This window comes from Portunus trituberculatus, chromosome 35 (assembly GCF_017591435.1).
Source record: "Portunus trituberculatus isolate SZX2019 chromosome 35, ASM1759143v1, whole genome shotgun sequence".
NCBI classification, from domain to species: Eukaryota; Metazoa; Arthropoda; class Malacostraca; order Decapoda; family Portunidae; genus Portunus; species Portunus trituberculatus.
In genome coordinates, this window is record NC_059289.1 from 13,646,531 (window position 1) to 13,665,925 (window position 19,395).

At 36.6% G+C, this 19,395-nt stretch overlaps 1 protein-coding gene across 8 annotated transcripts in view; it reads right to left on the reverse strand.

Moving 5' to 3' along the window:
• Window positions 1-8,922: 8,922 nt before the first annotated feature.
• Window positions 8,923-19,395, reverse strand: part of LOC123513182 (FYVE and coiled-coil domain-containing protein 1-like) — a 42,673-nt gene continuing 32,200 nt past the window's right edge. For 5 of the 8 annotated variants that reach the window (XM_045270134.1, XM_045270136.1, XM_045270140.1 and 2 more), the window contains 8 exons: window positions 19,149-19,361; window positions 18,625-18,758; window positions 18,026-18,232; window positions 16,416-16,513; window positions 14,667-14,923; window positions 10,518-10,607; window positions 10,223-10,419; window positions 9,868-10,044 (listed from right to left, as the gene is read on the reverse strand). In XM_045270134.1, coding sequence (XP_045126069.1) covers window positions 9,936-10,044; window positions 10,223-10,419; window positions 10,518-10,607; window positions 14,667-14,923; window positions 16,416-16,513; window positions 18,026-18,232; window positions 18,625-18,758; window positions 19,149-19,361 — 1,305 coding nt within the window. In that variant the 3' untranslated portion in view covers window positions 9,868-9,935. Of the gene's footprint in view, window positions 10,061-10,222; window positions 10,420-10,517; window positions 10,608-14,666; window positions 14,924-16,415; window positions 16,514-18,025; window positions 18,233-18,624; window positions 18,759-19,148; window positions 19,362-19,395 lie in introns of all 8 variants that reach the window. The other 3 variants (XM_045270138.1, XM_045270139.1, XM_045270137.1) reach the window with 2 other exon arrangements.

Genomic DNA, 19,395 nt, shown 5'->3' on the forward strand with positions numbered 1-19,395 from the left:
ACTGAGGCAACTAGATTGGAGCAGTGAAAGGAAATTTTCAGGGTTGAAGGCTGAAAAAAAACCATATGAGAAGATTAATATCAATGGAGGAAGAGTTTGGGTGGATGAGGGAGATGACTGCTGGAATACTTGAAAATCAGGATCAACTGTTTGCAGAAAATGAAGAACTAAAAGTGAAATGCAGAAAATTAGAAAGTATGTGAAGATGAACAATGAGATGAAGACAGCATTGGAAGAAATGAAAAAGGAAAACAGTGGCCTTATGGAAAAGTATAAGGATTATGAAGCAACATTAGAGTGATTAACTCTTAACATACAGTGGTCATTCGTGAACAATAATATAACTGCATCTGGGAAGCTGGTGATATCATTCTGGTAATCATGATTTTTCTCTCCACACATTTGTATTGCCTTCGCGCCTACTTGTCAGAGGGTGAACGAAAGTATTTAGCAATTTTTTCAACCCACTGAGTTGCCATTGGCCATGTTCAGATACATCTCACTAAGCTTCTTTCCATCCTCAAGGCAATATCTGGTAACCCCTGTGGCACATGAGTAGATTCTACTCTTGAAGTACAATTTCTCTATCCAAACAAAATAGCAGAGAGAGAGAGAGAGAGAGAGAGGGTTATTCTGGTTGACAGGTTACACAGCAGCCAAGAAGAGGAATTTTCGATAAACCAATAACTTTCCTCTCAAAAGTCATAGCAAGTTGGAAAGTACATCATTGTACTCAGAATTACAAAGAGAAATGGATTTTTATAATTTAAACTGTCTTCTGGCATTTTCTAAGTTTACCATTTTCCCCCGGTGATGGAGAGGAAAATAATTTAACCAATGGAGGTAAGAGAGTTAAATAGAAGGTGGACACTAAAGTGGGGACAGGAAAGGAGCAATGAGTGAATGAAACAAAGCTGGAAGAGTGGAGGAAGGTATGGAAAAAAGAACATGTCTTTCCATTATGGTTTTATAAGATACTTTGGATTGGCCTGCGACACACACGGATGAGAAAACCTTACCCATCCTAATCCCTTAAATATGAAGAAACAATCTTTGGATAATGGAGGCATTTACTAATTTCATTAATTAAAATTAACTGTAAATGGCTACCAATATAAAGATTTGATATTTGCAATTAATGATTGATTAGTTAACATACTATGGATCTTTGGTGTGTGGTTAGAGCAATATATGAGATGCTGTTTGCATATTCACTGGTGGATGGATATACACACACATCTAGACATACCTGACTATTCCAATCCTATATTTCACCTATACTATTTTTCAGACTAAACATCAATCATAGCATACATGTAAACAATATTAGTTACAATATTGCCATTCCATACACCTGAATTGAAAGAGTAGGGAAAACGTAGTGAACTACACAACATACACTTCCTGCATGAGCTCACTGTACTCAAGCCTGTTCTCACCTCACACACTCACTTTCTGCATAGGATTACTCTATTCTTCTATCATGTTCCCTCACGCATTCACTTTCTGCATGGGGTATTCTACTCTTTGGTCAAGCTCTCCCTCACACACTTAGAATAACCCCTGCATGGGATTATTCTATCATTACATGGAAAATCACACCTCAGTTCAAGTGGCAACATCACTTGACCTGGTAAGGTATTACATTTACATGAAATACCTAAATTTCTTTTCATATGTAACATTAATTTATATCATCTACTATTTAATAAAAAATCTGAAATGTCTTTAAATACTATGATTAGAGAACCTAGTAATGTGAAGTGAATGTTTTGGCTGGCAATCTGGCAGCATGGTGGGCCTCACCATATGGGTCAGTATAAATTGGTTTTACTATAGTTATAAGTACTGGACTCCCCTGGAAGGGGGGTGATACTTATGGTGAATAAGAAAACGTGGCCTTGAGAGTAAACCATTTTACCTAGAAGTATCAGCCTCTGCCATGATGTGACTACATTCTTCAACTTCACTCTGCTGACTTGCCTCAGTGTGTCTTGGGGTGCATTAGAGAGCAATAACCCACAGCAATTTTTTCTACATCCTGTCACATTACTGCACAATAACATTGAGATCATTCATTGTTTTGCTAATGCAGCTAAAACAAAACAATGTTCATCTAATGGTATTGCACAGATCATGAGCCTCATGGAAACAGGTCATTCGTTTTGAGAAAAAACTGAGCAGTTGGTAGTATGAAGGACAAGTCAAGCATTGATAGCAGCTCATGGAGGATAGGAATTGTGATGTGCCTGAACTTAAAAAATTGTTTATACGCCCCAGAGGGCTGTTGCTGTCTTAGTATCCAGTGGCCTTCACATCAGACTCGATTGCACACTCATAAAACCGTAACAGCTTTCTTACATATTTATCTTCCAGGGATGCCTAGACTTTTTTTTTTAAGGTTCCAGCATATCACAATTCCTTTTCTTCCTGAACACCTGAATTGTCCTGGATACTGCAAACTTCAGTTATTTCTTTAAATGAATTACCTACTTCCTTGAGGCTCATGATCTGCCCAACAGTCTTAGGTAAATAAATGCTATTTTGTTTTACCTAAATTAATAAACAATCAATTATCACAAGAAGTTATTGTGCAATAAATAATATGTCAGGATACAGAAAGTTGCTGGAGGTTAATTCACTCCAACATACCCCAAGGTGTGCTGATGGGAGGTAGGAGTCAGTGGCACAAAGCTGAGGTTGTGGTGACGTCATGGCAGAGACTGATACTTTTGGCTAAAATGCTTCTCTCAAAAGGATTATGCCTCTTTTGCCATAAATATTGGAGGCTCCAGCCAGGTGGTCCCAATACTTGTGACTAGTACTGTACATAATATCCTTGTGTCACACATCAAAGTATATTGTCACATTTCCAATTGTACTTATGCCTCAAACTTAAAAAATCTTTTGGAACTGGATGTGACCTTTGGACAATATCAATGCTAAGTACTTAATATCAAGAGCTTGAACAAATTGTCTGTGAAAGGACAAGGTTAAGGTTTTTATCTTTAGAATGAAATATTATTCTATACCTCAATCTTAAAAAATTCTTTGGAGAGTATGGGACATCAAGAGACCAACAACTTGCACCAGTTATCTAATAGACATGGTATTTCTATCTCAAATGAATTAAAAGGTATTCTATTACTTTTGTTTTGATTTTATTTAGTGACTAACAAAAGGAAAATAACTTCACTTACTTGCTGACCAACAAGAGTATATATGTATCTGTGCACCAGAAGAGTGCTCACATTGCTTCCACCAATAAAATATCCCGTAAAGTTTTCTGAAATTGCATGTAGATTTTTTATGCAAGATAATTACCACAGGTGGAAAATTGAAGTTGTGACAAAGTTGAATAATTTCTAGTAACAAAGTCCTATCTACAGTCTTTCATTGTAGATTTTAGTAATTTGTAACTTTCCAAAGATGTAATCTGAATATGAAAAGTTTAGTAATGGTTTGTACTTTACGTGAGCTTTGAGAAACTGAGATCTTCAGTTATTGTGGAAAGCACTGCAAATCAATATATCTTGTAATATTTTCTGAATTCTAAGCAACCATCAAACATGAAAAATGTCTACATTATGGGAGGTATTTCCTTTTTAAATAACACCTTTTTATAGGAAATTATATATTATGCTCATTAATTGTGGGACTCAAAACTCACACAAAATTTCTCATCCTTCAAATGGAGTGCCAGTCACCTAAAAAATTGATCACATGATGCAAGACCACAACATTTTATCAAGTATGAATTAAGGTAGTGTTGTTCTGAAATAAGGTATAAACTTGATATTTGCCTTTGTATTGTGTGCATAATATCAACTATGTATGCAATCAGATGTATACTATTTGTTCCCCATAACAGTATTATCATGTTAGTAAAGGGAGATGTAACCAATTTTAATAAAATTATTTTTGGTGTGAGATGTGTATAGATTTTTTTTTGCCCTATATATACATACATAAATACCAAGTTTATCTCCTCAAAAACTAGGGTAATGCACAATTTACACACACATACTCATTCACACCACTCTTAGTCCTTTAGGCTGATACAAATGCATACTTCTAAGAAAACTGCAAATGAGAATATTGTATTAGGTTTCTGAGAAGTCACTTCATAAATGCTAAATGACAGTGTTAGTTTGTCTCTTTTACAAGTGAATGTAAGGTTCTTTATCATACCAGATGCTGTTTTTTTTTTGCATTTTTGTCATTTATATTCTAATCTAGGAAATGTCTAGGCTTTCAAGGAAACCCAGTCAGACTAGCCTTTTCCTCATTCTCCACGGTGGCTGGGAATCATCATTAACATTAGTTTGCTTTATGGGAGTAATTGGGCTTCACTTGACATTCACAAGCTGTCTTAGTATTTGTGGATGATGAAATTTACAGTATTCTATTCACGGTGGACCAGATATGGCTGTAAAAAACTTTGAAGTGAAGTGACAACATTAGTTCTGACAAATTGAATATCTCTGTGAGTAGAGATCTATCATTGAGAACTATCAGTTACTATACAACCATTATAGTACAAATTCCTGTTATCTGAGCTTGCTATCACAGACTTACTTACTATTTTCTTTTGAGGTGGTTGGTTGCTGCCCGGTAGGAGCGTATCACACACACCTCTGGGGGAACTGATTAGGAACAGGTATTAGACAGCTAAAGACATGCCAAGAAAGTATGTTTTAGTAGCAAGATACATGCTGGAAGATGTGGTTTTAAGATTTTTTACAAAATTTTGAATTTGTTCATAATTACTTTGATTGCTGTACCATAATTCAGTTCTCAAAGTTCCTTGATTTTAAATATTAAAAGACATAAGCAAAAAGCTGCCATTTATTACTAATTTTTTCTGTATTTGGAAGAGAGAAACAACGGATTAGAGAGCATCTTTAAAATAAGTTGAATGTGATCCCATTCAAGAGCAATCTTGCAGCACATTATACAAGCAGAAAACAGTCAATTTGTAATTTCACCCAGTCATGGAATCTGGTATGTGGCTTATGTTTTTCTGGTGAAAAATGTAATGAAATGATTGATGATACATGTCATTTCCACCGCAAAATGAATATTTTTTCGAGTTATGATTGCTTTTTAACTCCAACTTATGCCTACATTTCATCCCCAACAATCTTGGGGGATCTATGGGAAATCAGGTTTTTGAGTGACGAAGTATTACATCAAGTCATGTGTTGCAAAAAATTTTGAAAATCAACAAAATAACTTCAAAATACTTTGATGGTAGTGGGGGAGGAGGGCAGGGGAGTGTAGCATTGTCAATGCTACACTCCAGGCTGTATCCATTACACAACAGCCCAAGGCCTTAAAGCCCTTGCTGCTGCTCTATTACCATGCTCCTTGGCATAATTTACCACGTGTAGTATGCAAGATATTGTGTAGCTCAATCTTTTCCTCCTGCTGTCATAATGGTGAGGGTGTTGTGGTGTTTTGTTATCATCGGATTGAATCGGATATAGAGTCAGGGGATACCCTTTGCAACGACACCCCTGATGTTTTTTTCTTTTGTTGTTAATTTTTTCCATTTTTTCACAAGCAACTTCTATTTTCTTCTTTCTCTACCAACTTTATGATCATGAACTTCCTGTTACTCTGTACTGCCAGATGGCATCAAGTCAGGTTTCTGATCACCTGATATTTATAGACATGCATCACAGCCTCACAGATTAGACTGCTTTTACTTTTACAAAAATTAATTTTGAAAAAAATAATATTGGTAATAATAACAATATCAGCAATAAAATAATGGTGCATGCAATTAGGGTAGATAGAGGTACTAATCATGAGCTGCCTTTGAATTTGTATCTAAAGCCACTTCATAAGAATTCTTTAAAAAAAAATAACAATGAGCATTCACCTATCCACATCACAACTTGAAACCCCGGAACTTATATGAATTTATATGAAATGGAAATAGTGGGACATGCACTACCCATGTATTCCAAGCAAGACTGTCACCATCCAGACAGTTCTTTAGTGGCCCCAAATTTGAGCTACCTAAGCTCAATCAATGCTAGTCACACTCAACCTAAGCAACTTGATTGCCTTGAAGAAGTATATCAACACCTTTGAACCCCTTTACTATTAGAAAATAGGAAAATTCACAATACATTGTAAGAATACAATCAATGTATGTACAAATATGGTACCAATTCACACTCACCTCTAGATGAGACCACCATTGATTCCTTCAAAGATGAGAACAATGACATGTTTGAGACTTTCGGATGGATAATCCCTCAGTTTTGCAGAAGTGATACTTAAAGGAACTTACCTGCTTGTCTTGTAACCCAACATAGTGAAGCACTTTCTGACCCAGGAGAAATGTATGCACTATGATGGACTTTCAAGACTGGAAATGGATGAAATCTGGCAGTTTCAACCACAGTCTTCATGTGATGGGTGCACTATCTGTGGTAAAATCTGCCATCACTACACTTTGACTACAATCCCTCAATTTATCATTTATTCAGAAGTCAAACTAGAATAATATGTTAAATCACCACTGCATGAATTTGCTACATTAAACAATTTTGTAAAGTACATGATACTTACACAATATTTTTTTCATGATTTCATTAGATGTATTATGAGGATCAATTTAAAAAATCACAAACATATGCAAAACTTGATTTAACAATGATTACAAATTTAACTTATTGAAAAGGTGATTTACAAGGCACTTAAAACATGTACACTCGACCCTCGAAACAACGGACCTCCCATCAACAGATTTCGGAAACTACGGATAAATTCTGGAGTCCGGTTTAATCTACAGACAAATATTAAAATGCGCACAATTGTCCGTTCCTGGCAAATTATTGTCCGGTATGTGGTGGGTCGGTCGCGTCATCAGCTGTTGGCCACCACGTTTAATCTTCATTCAGTCCATGCGTTTTCAACCAACAGCGAACATTGTCCAGTGCTTACCACGGCTTTTTTATGCATTTGTACCCTTCCCACAAGTGCTTAACCTATCCAAAATGTCTCCTATACCTAGTAAACCAGTCAAGCGTAATTGAAAGGCTCTTCCAGTGGCTGCTAAGCTTGAACTAATACGAAAATGAGAAAATTTTACATATTTTACGTACATTTTATACATTTTTTACGGACTTTTGCAATCTACGGACAGGGTCGTGCACGCATCTGTCCGTTGTTTCGAGGGTCGAGTGTACTTAGGACATCTTACTTTTTTTTCAAGTAGACCTATTTGTAAGAAAACAGCCCTCAGTAGATAACTGCCTTTAATAAAAACAACACTAGTATGGAAATGGAAATATATAATCAGGTATATAAAATTACATAAGAGAATATTAGGTTTTCATATATTCCCAAACAAGCTAATCTCTATTATGAATATAAAAAGGAAATACCAGTAAAAATAGTATTTCCTGAATAGCAATTAGCTACTCAAAGATACATATGACTTCTAAATCTTTATGTATGTATGAGTACAAATATATAAAGCTATACACTTATAATACATATTCTTTATGTGAACTCCCTCCAAGGAGTTGTGATGTTCTCAAAATAAAATGAAAGCCCTGTGGGAGTACAATACTTCAATATTTTCATTATCAGCATTCAGTATTATTCTTAAAGGTTGAGAATCCCAAGTGTGGAACTAATAGTGAAAGTTTTTGAGTACTGACACTAACTTAATCTTACTTTCATAGCAATACAACATAAAAGCCAGTAATATAATAAATTTAAGTATAATACCAAATAATATCATCAGATAAAATAACATTCCATATTCTGTTCATGCAGCATCAAGTGTGACATGCTGGAGTAAAGTCACTAAGTACTCCAAGTACAGTATTCTCAACCTGTAGCTGAATTTTTTAAGCTCTAAAACTTAATATCTAATGAATATTCAAGATAAGATCTTTAATGCATAATGTAACAATGACCAACATGATGCAGTTTCCATTTTTTAAAGACTTACATATTTGCATTTAAAATTAAAGAAAACTAGATAAAAAAATTGTCCTCTGAAACAGAGAAATATGAATGCATTAAAAAAAAATAAAATATTTTAAAAAATAACCATAAATTCAAATGAACAAAAAAGTGAAATTTGAACTTGATAGGTTCAGTTAAAAACTAAGATTTAACTTACCAAATAGACAATTTCCTGACTATACACAACTTATCTTGAAGTTAAGCACACATTCCAATCTTGGTTACAAATACTGGTCTTCTACATCTCTATTGCCTTGTTATTCATGGGAACCATATCCCAAGAAGGGATGGCTTTAACAAGAAAATTCTCATCACAGCCTTTCTGTTCGTGTAACCTTGACTGCTTTTTTTTTTACGCAAAACCCTAAAGTATAATACAACTCAATTCATACTTTTCAAAATCTATAACTGTTTGCACTTTTAATTAAAGATAAAGTGAATCATATACACAGTATGAATACTATACTGTAATTTCAAAAGTAATATTGGGACTATCTACTTGTCTTTATATTCTGATGCCTCTTCATAAATTCCTCAATGGGATCACCATGGAAGAAGTCTGCAACAACTGCAGTCTGAATGTTTTACACACACACACACACACACACACACACACACACACACACACACACACACACACACACACAGCGTAGTGTAGTGGTTAGCACGCTCTACTCACAATCGAGAGGGCCGGGTTCGAGTCCCAGCGCAGCGAGGCAAATGGGCAAGCCTCTTAATGTGTAGCCCCTGTTCACCTAGCAGTAAATAGGTATGGGATGTAACTCGAGGGGTTATGGTCTCGCTTTCCCGGTGTGTGGAGTGTGTTGTGGTCTCAGTCCTACCCAAAGATCGGTCTATGAGCTCTGAGCTCGCTCCGTAATGGGGAAGACTGGCTGGGTGACCAGCAGGTGACCATGGTGAATTACACACACACACACACACACACACACACACACACACACACACACACACACACACACACTTCTTTTAGGATGATCAAACCAAACTACCACCAAAATGCTGCACTCCCCAGTTCTACTACTGAAAGTCTTGCAAACAGCAACTAGAGATCAACACCATGGTGTGTACAAGCTTACAAAAATTGATATGTGCATATCAAAATAGTGTCTTTACTGGGTTCACTACAAAGTAATCTATTCCACTTAGTTCTTTTCAAAGATAACTCACATTTTCAATTAAATATATAGGGAGATCAACTAGATATAATATAACCTCACTGTTGAAAATAAATCACTATATAATTACTATAAATGCATTTTCTTAAGTGGTTATATTTTTAGTTCTATAATATCACTACATGCAGCACCATGACAGTTAAAAAGAAAATCTTGATTTTCATATACTTTAAGAGTACTTCTAGCACTCCAGTAAATTAAAGCAAAACTTAAGACAACACTAACCAATATTAAAGCATTTTCCTTAAAAAAAGAAAACTTCATCAACTGTAGAATAAAAAAATAGAGTGATTTTGGGATAACTACCACCATATTCACTGCACATTGCACAAGGCAAGAAAAGCAGGACGGAGCAAGAGATAGCTAATCCTTCCTCTTCATTTTAACTCCTATGCACAATGAGAAAAGAATCTCTTTAACTATTCTTCCACCTCAAAAGTTCAGTGAAACAAAGTCGAGCCTGCAGCTTGGCATATGCTTCCATACAGATACCGAAACAAAGATTCCAACTTCACCACTGCAATTAAAACATTTCTGAAACTTTTTGTTTATAACCAATCTACCAACAATAACTTGGAGATGAGTTTAGGTTTCATGTAATTAACTGCAATGCTATATTGGGAAGAACCTATCTTTTCTTTTCTCTCAATAAGCATCAAGTTTTTTTGACCAGCTGTTTCCTGAGGTCTAGATATGAAAAAGGCATAATAACTGCAAATCACTCTTATAAAGTAACAAGAAGCATCAAGGTGATGGGTGGGAGACTGATGATGAAGAGGGATGTTGAGACATAGAATCTTCACCACTTTGTTTAAGAAGTCTGAGACTGTAAGTTATTTTCTTAGCAGTGTACCTGTAAAAATAAAAGTCTACAGTATAAATAGCTTACAAGACACTTCATGATATTGCTTCAACACAAAAATACCAAATCATTATTTGACGATTTATGAAGTACAATTAAAACTTAAGTTTCTTGCTAGAACTTTCTAGTTCTCTGCTATTAGTAATATGCAACAGATAAGAGTTCTCACCTTGAAGAAGCATTGTCAAACACAAGTGTGTACACTCCAGGCTGTTTGGTCACTAAGCGACCTCTTACTGAAGAACCTTGAGTTGAAGCAACCCTTGTGGTAGGAATCAACACTCGCTGACTGACTGAAACTCCCTCATCTCCTGGTTCTTGGTTATTAAGTGGTGGAGGTTGATGCAATACGGAGAATGATATGCACTGCAAAGATAAAAATCAATTAATAATGCAAAATAAGAAAAAAGAAATCTAACTATGTAACCTCAATTACAAGCACTGTCATTCATTAAACAACCTACTTTAGGTTCAGAGACGAAATTCCATTGAAGTGTAACTCCAGCTGGTAACTCAACAGGCACCAGTGACCTTGACCCTGCTCCCACCCAAGCCTGAAATATAATACAGGAGCAGTGAGTAGAAATGCTGTCCAACTTAAAGGTTAAAGATATTCTAATGATTAAAATACATATAGGTATACTTTTTTATATGTAAGAGGGGAAAACTGGCAAAAAAAAAAAAAAAAAAATAATAATAATAATTTGCCAGTCCCCTTGCAAGTCCGACAGTTAGCCAAAAAAAGGGATAAAGGTCTTAAAATCTATTTCCTACTCCTAAAAATGCCTACAAGGGTGTAGCTGTTATAGGGTTCTAGAGTAACATCCAACAGTGTGAAAAGAAAATACCCTGAAGACATTAAGATACAGTAACCCCCCACTTGGTCACACTCGAATAAGCCAAATATAAGATAAGTTGACTGAACACTTTAAGGATTTTTTTTCTTTCATATTCTATTCCAAGAGCACCAGTAAGCATTTTTTGTCCTTTGATTGAGTAATTTTAAGCCACTTGGCTTAAATACTGACCAAAATGCCCAGATAACTCTTTCATTGTCCAAGTCTATGAGTTTTCCAAGTTGTTTGAGACACGAAACAAGTATGTGCACCCATGGCCTGGGTACCAAGATCAGTGTTTACACCAGAGACTTATCAAGCACATGGCAGTGTCTCCCTCAGCTTTTCTTCACTCTGTAATCCTAACTGTTGCCTTTGTAATTCTACCGTGGGTTATAAGGGAAAAGCTGAGACTGTTGTCTCATGTCAGTTACCCACATCCAGACCACCACAAGTTGGCACACTGGATTTATCCATTACCAAAAAAACAGGTCACAGAAGAACCTAGAAAAACTTTCCATTCAAGTCAACAAGAATTACTTATGGTCCAAATGGCAATACTTACTTCTCTTTTCCTTGCATCAGGATTCTAAATCTAAGTCAGTGAGATTATATATATATATATATATATATATATATATATATATATATATATATATATATATATATATATATACAGTGGTACTTCGACATACGATTTTAATTCATTCCGTGACAATTGTTGTACATCAAAAAAATTGTATATCAAATAAATTCTTCCCATAGAAATTAATGGAAATACAATTAATTCATTCTTGTCATATGAATTTACCCCCCACCCCCAAAAAAAAAAAAAAAAAAAAAAAAAATAACATGCTGTAAATACCAACCAAATATAGATTTAATATAAGATAAATACAATGTTTATTGTATGCATGATATAAATTAACTACTTTGCTCAAAATAACAACTTAACCCGCAAAACTTGGGACACATCGATAGACGTTCATCACGCAAGGCACGTCGATAGACGTTTAGGCTTTTTACGGCTATTTTGGTTATTTTCTTCCCGTTTTCTTTGCTTGTGAGGTGGCAACACTCATCAAGAGTAAACATATACTCTACGTCACTGTGTTACCAACGATAAATGGTAGGAGCGATCGACAGTGATTTCATTGTGTCTGATTCTGCCACCTCTCCGTCGCGCGTTACTTCTACACCTTGGGTCTCTCGCCATGTTACAGGGAGACAACTTTTGAAGAGAGAGAGAGAGAGAGAGAGAGAGAGAGAGAGAGAGAGAGAGAGAGAGAGAGAGAGAGAGAGAGAGAGAGAGAGAGAGAGAGAGAGAGAGAGAGAGAGAGAGAGAGAGAGAGAGAGAGAGAGAGAGAGAGAGAGAGAGAGAGAGAGAGAGAGAGAGAGAGAGAGAGAGAGAGAGAGGCCACGTAAACCGATGATACTACCTCATTCAACCTGGAGAGAGAGAGAGAGAGAAGAGAGAGGAGAGAGAGAGAGAGTTTCTGGAACAACTTCAGGATTACTTGGAGTTCAGACCTGGAAGGTCAACCTCCGACCTAATGATGCTTCTCACCAGGCATTGGCAGGACGCCCTCGACGACGGCAAGGACACTATAGTGGTTGCTTTGGACATAGCAGGAGCTTTTGATAAAGTATGGCACAACGGATTACTAGAAAAGCTTCGTGCTAAAGGCATCCAGGGTGGCTTGCTACGACTCTTGGGAAATTACCTGCAGGACAGAAGCCTCAAGGTGGTTGTCAACGGGCAAACATCTGAGTCCCTGCCTGTGGAGGCATCAGTGCCACAGGGTTCAATTCTTGGCCCACTCCTGTGGAATATCTACGTGGATGATCTTCTCCAGCTACTGCCAGGAGTCATGGCCTATGCTGATGACTGCACCCTCTCCTATACCTATCCACGCCAGGACAGTGGGCGGGCTGCTGAGGCCATCAATCAGCAGCTACGAGTGATAAAGGAGTGGGGTGCTCGCTGGCAAGTGACATTCGCGCCGGAGAAGACACAAGCAATGGTTGTCTCTCGGTCCCCAGCCGCCATGGCAGCAATGGCAGGAAAGTTGTCTTTTGGCTGCTGCTCTCCCACTCCAAGATGACGTCAAGATACTTGGAGTGGAGGTGGATCGAGGGCTGAGGTTTGACAGGCATGTCAAAACCATTGCCAAGAAAGCCTCTCACAGGATCTCCGCTCTCAGAAGGATCGCCAGTTTCCTCGACAGGAAGGGGAGACTGCTGCTGTACAAGGCACAGGTGCGGCCCCACCTTGAATACGCAGCTCTCTCCTGGATGTCCTGTGCCGCCACACACAGAAGGAGACTGGACAGCATCCAACGCCGCGCCATACGGCTAGTAGATGCTGCACTACCACCTCACCCAGAGCCTGAGCGTCCCTTGATTCACTGGAACACCGCAGAGACGTGGCGGCGATCGTAGTGTTCCATAAGGCACAGGTGCAAAGAGTGCCACATCTGGCAGGGCTGCGTCATCCTCTAAGAGTCACCGCACGGAGCACGAGAACGGTGCTCAATGGTGGTGACGCCGTAGAGGTGCCGCGATCCCACGGGTGTCAGCATCAACGCACCTTCGCAGGACGCGTCTCCAGGATGTGGAACTTGTTCACGGCCGCGGTGCCTCACGTCCAGGAGATGAACACACACAGTGTCAAACTGATGGCACATAAGTGGAGACAGACACTGCCAACTCCTCTGACACTCTTTGTGACGTGACACTCAGTGTAGTGCAGTGCGTGAATAGTGCTAGTGAAGTGAAACGAATAGTGCTCCATTTACATGCTGACCATCTTGTATATTATCTATTTTTAAGTCTTGTAAATATTGTAGAGAAATAGATTGTAGTACCCTTAGAATAGGTAGCACACGACAGTGCGCCTTTGGGTACATGTTCCTTTGTATTAAGTTTTGTTTAAATAAAAAAAAAAAAAAAAGAGAGAGAGAGAGAGAGAGAGAGAGAGAGAGAGAGAGAGAGAGAGAGAGAGAGAGAGAGAGAGAGAGAGAGAGAGAGAGAGAGAGAGAGGATACAATGGGCCTGTTTTCTCGCGCTCTAGCCAAGGCCACTGAACCAGATCGGACCTAAGGCCACGTAAACCGATGATACTACCTCATTCAACCTGTGATATTTTGGTAACCATGACATTTAGACTTCTGATTTTTTGCATTGCAAAGAGGAAGAGTTGCTTGTGGGCAGAAAACCATTTGTACTCACTCGTTTATTGAATTTCTAAGTGTAATCAGTATGTGAATACAGGCTATTTTGTGTGTTTCTCGCCAAACATTTACTTTTGGGGTCTTGAGTTCACGAAACTTAATACAAAATACACACTGCCGAGAAGCACAGACATATACATGCACAAAGGATGAACAACGATACACAATGCGGGCTGAATTTTCGGGTGGACGCAGGTAGCCGAACGATCGCTGCGCCACCTACTGATGGCTAATCGTATCTTAAAAATATCATTGTATTTCAAGGCGTAAATTATAAAAAAAATTTCGTCGTACATAAAAAAAAAAATGGTGTTAGGGCAATCGTATGTCAAAGTATATATATGTATATATATATATATATATATATATATATATATATATATATATATATATATATATATATATATATATATATATATATATATATATATATATTCAAGAGCTAATATGCTCCGAGCCATCTTCTCTGGACTTCAAATTTTTGTGAATCTTAATCAAATTTACTACTTCAAGACTTATTCATTTATACAAAAATAATACATACCTCAAAATCAGTGGGTGGTTGAGAGGAGAGGGAGGAAAAGGTGAGGATGTCTGCTGTAGCCCGAGTTTCTGGAACAACTTCAGGATTACTTGGAGGAGAGCCACTGCTGGGGCTGGAGGATAATCTGGAACTTTGAACTTCATCATCTGATATTACTGCAAAATCATCATCATTTGGCTGTCTGTTAGTGATGGGGAGTGACTTTGCACTACTAGAAGCCTGAACTCCTGTTGCACTTTGTTCTGAGGTTTCATCACCTGTGGGAAATAAAAGAAATGCATTGTTTTTTTTGTTTCTTTTTATGTAGTGAATAGTAAGTGAGTTGTGTTAAAAATTCAAGGTTATCTGTATATTACACTTTACTATTAGTTGGTCATCTACAGTCTACATTTTACATGGTTCTCTTACTCCTTTACACTCTGTTACAGAGGTAGAACAGACAAGGCCGACCATTATCCACTTGGAGTTTGCTGTTCACTTTTAGCTCAAATTGTAACAATTTGTATACTAGTTAATGGTTCAAAATCACTGCCTGCCATAACAGAATAGAGCAACCCAACCCAACAGGATAACAACTTAAAGGTGACAAGTGAAAACCAAATGGACAGTCCACCTAAACCAGTGGTTCTCAACCTGAGTGCCATGGCCCCCAAGATGTCCAAGGCAAGAATTTAGGGGGAGCCATGGCAAGCTGCTGCAAATTATATATTTTTACATCATTTTGGAAATATAAATAAAAAATTGCACTGCTATGCCATGTCCTAGTAGAAGAAAATTTTCTTTTGATTGATTACTCAGCTTGATGTGTTATAAAACATGGTGAGTTTAACAATCTAACTTTTTCCAAAATTCAAGCTTGATTGATATTTAGTCTTTTGTAGTCTAGTAAAGTAAGTTAACCATAACACAGAACTATCAAATACAAGATAATAATGACTGTCAACTTTATTACTGTAATAAAACAAATGTGTTTGTCAACATTATTATTTATTCATATTTTTTTTCTTTTTATCTTTTTGTTTGGTTGGGATTTGATTTAGGAAATAAATGAAGGGGGAGCCACATAATTGTTAAGAATTCATGAAGGGGGAAAGGAGGATGAAAAGGTTGAGAGCCATTGACTTAGACTCTCCTGCCATTAAATTACCATGATGAGTTGACTTGGAACATTACTGTACAGTAAATATTAAATAAAAAGGTACACACCATGGTCTTGTATGATTAACTACACATCCATCCAAATTTCAAATAAAAAGTTTTCTCTGAACGTAAATTCTACTTTACTGATTTTGGCACTCACTCCATTTTGATAAAAATTGCATTTTCTAAAATGTACAATAATGTACTATTTGTTAGCCATCTAGAATCGTCGCCAGGCAATGTATTTCCTACAAAAAGTACGGGTAATGAGTTTAAAGTCTACTAAAACATACCATGGCAGCGTAAGGCAAAAGGAGGCAGGGCTTATGGAACACTTTCTATCCAATAATTGTGAATTACATCAACATAATGACCTGGGTCATTCTTTTCCACATACAAATTAGACGATAACAATCCTAATAGTCTGTAAAGCTTTAACTTCGTTCCAAACATTTTTTACATGATTTTCTTATTTTGGATTTTTTAGCATGCTAAGGTAAGCACCCAGTTAAGGATTACTTTTTTGTTCAGCTACTTCTAAAGTAATGCCAATGTTTCTTCAAGTGTTTTTATGTTTACCCTTCTAAAACAATGGTACCAAATGCTTACTTCCATGCCATGATGACGTGGTGTTGGCAACAGTGGCAACAATGGCTGCCAGTTCAGCCTGGACGGAGAAACAGTCATCGCATACCCTTACACGCTTGCTGCAAGAAAGGACACACACATTACGTACATGAACATCATCAGGAATAAAGCTGTACACAGTTATAACAATTGTTTATGTCCTGAAACAAAGTGATTAAAACTGTAAAGCTATAAATATATCTTTTCTTCAAAAGTGTTATAGTCATGCTAGAGCATAATTAAATATATATATATATATATATATATATATATATATATATATATATATATATATATATATATATATATATTACAAAAACATACTACCTTAACAACGTATTACAGAAAGATCCTTCATCGAGGGACTGAGGAATTAAAAAGCTTTATACTCATAGGGATAAAAGAATTCCTAAATCTACTTGTTTGCAGCTTCGGGAGTGCTAGTCTCTTACCCGATCTCAGGAAATTGTACTGACAGTGCAGTGGATGTTGAACATCATTCATAATTTTTCCCAATTGTTTTATTACCATTGTATTGTATACCTCGTCTAAGCATTCAGTTTTAGCTTTAAGTTTGCCTGCGGTCTTTACAATTTTCTTTAGTTTATTTTTGTCTTGACATGTTAAAGATCCATACCAAACTGGAATTGCGAAGCACAGAATTGATTCGATTACAGCCTTATAAAATAAAGTTAATATTGATTTATCTACATGAATATTTCTTAGCACTCTTAGAAAATGAATACGCTGTTTACATTTTTTGTACAGCTTTGATGTGTTTGCAGATCCTGTCAGTTTGTTGTCAATTATGACACCAAGATATTTGTATTCATTTACTCTTTCAACTTGCTCGTTAGCTATGACAAGTGGATCCGGAATAGAGTTATTTCTCCTGAAATCAATTACCATTTCCTTTGTTTTCTTTATATTCAGATTTAAGAAATTGTACTTACACCATAGTACAAAGTCGTCAACTTGCTTCAAGAACTCACGTGAATTGTCGTTACTAATTTTACCTGTGATTGCGGTGTCATCTGCATATTTTATTATAGAACAGCTGGGATATTTACTTCTGCAGTCATTTGTATACAGTATAGTGTAAAGAGTAGTGGAGTAAGTACACATCCTTGAGGCGCCCAAGTGTTCGTGGTAACAATATCAGATTTTACATTTTAATTTTAGTATATTGTGTCCGCATTGTAAGATAACTATGTATCCATTTGATGAGTTTGCTATTTACATTCATTTCTAATATCTTATTTAGTAATAAATGGGGTTGAATAGTATTAAAAGCAGGCCATCAATATAGTCTCTGTAAGGGATTGTGATTATTTTAGGAGAGCCAAAATCTTAACAAACAGGTACCATGGATGTGATAAGAAGACAAACCACAAAGCTGAAGAAAATAGAATACTTGGTAAGAAAAGGTGAAGGTGAGAAAATGACAACAATGAATAGGGTAAGAACCAAGAGTATGGACAAGAGCAAAAGCAAGCTCTCTTCTCATGGCCTCCCTTACTTGATGGTCTTGGTGGCAAATGGTATCAGAATATATCAAACATACAGACTCATCACTATGCTTGAGGCAGCACCTGGATGCAGGGGTCATGATCCAGTTATCAGAACACCCAGTACAGAAGATACGTCCACAGGTGCGACAGTGGTGACGCCTGCGTGTCAAGGAGAAAGACACACTACAGCCAAGGCACTTCTGGGCACTGCTGTTATCCATCCAGGTGCGGTTACCACCTGCTGCCGCCTCAAGACGCACATTAGCATGCCACAGGGCATCCTTCTCCCTGAACAACACAAGACAGGATCACACACTGGTCTACAACTACTTGATGTGTCAATTGGGCAAATAAGTTTGTTAATCACAACATCTTGTCTAAAGATAAAGCACATTATGGCATATGTCCAAGAGATGCCAAGTTCAGTATAATTAGCTGAGTTATTTCTAGTAAAAAAAATATATGTATATAAAAAAAAAAAAGCCTATCAGAGAAAATTCAGTGCCATTTATAAAAATACTTTAACATGTTAATGAAACACTTAAAACACTAAAAAGTGAGCAGTGCTATAAAATAAATAATAAATGTTAAAGTAATTCTTATGGCAACAGCACACTTAGGTCTGTTCCACATGCATTATAGATCACACAAGCATGCAAAGAAACACAAAGTATATGAACCTTAGTAATTGCAATATTTTTTCTCTGAGCTGCTCATTGTCACTGGAAAGTTGAGTTGAGTTGTCCTGTGTGGACTTCAGTTCACCCTGGGTCTCAGTAAGAGTGTTCTGTGTCACCTTCAGCTTTGCCTCAGCCTGGAAATGTAAACTTGTCAAGTGATCTACAAAGATCTATGTGAATGAAAAAGACAAAAGTAATGAAAGAATGCTTTATAAAGTAAATAGCTGCAATAACACAGATGTACAGATTTTTAATCCATTTTAATTACTAGAAATTACAACAAAATATTGGCATGATAAAAATTTTATTTGGGAGTACTTAAATTCTGTACTTAATATATATATATATATATATATATATATATATATATATATATATATATATATATATATATATATATATATATATATATATATATATATATATATATATATATATATATATATATATATATATATATATATATAAATAAATTGACAAATTGACAGATATGTGGAGAAAATCTAGTATCACTTATAGAATACCTGCAGGAGCCTCTCTTCAATGGAAGAGCAATGAAGATTCCTTTCTTTGATGTCTTCTTGTAGCTTGGTCTCCCTAGATAACAAGTTCTCCACCTCATTTTGCCAAGCTTTCTTATCTGTTGTTGCCTGTTGCTCCAAGTGGTTAATCTTAGCCTCTTGCTCATTGATTTGCAAAGCAGCAGCAGTGAGAGCCTCCGTTTTTTCTTGGTCTGCCTGCGTGGCCATACAATCGAGAAACATTGATTTC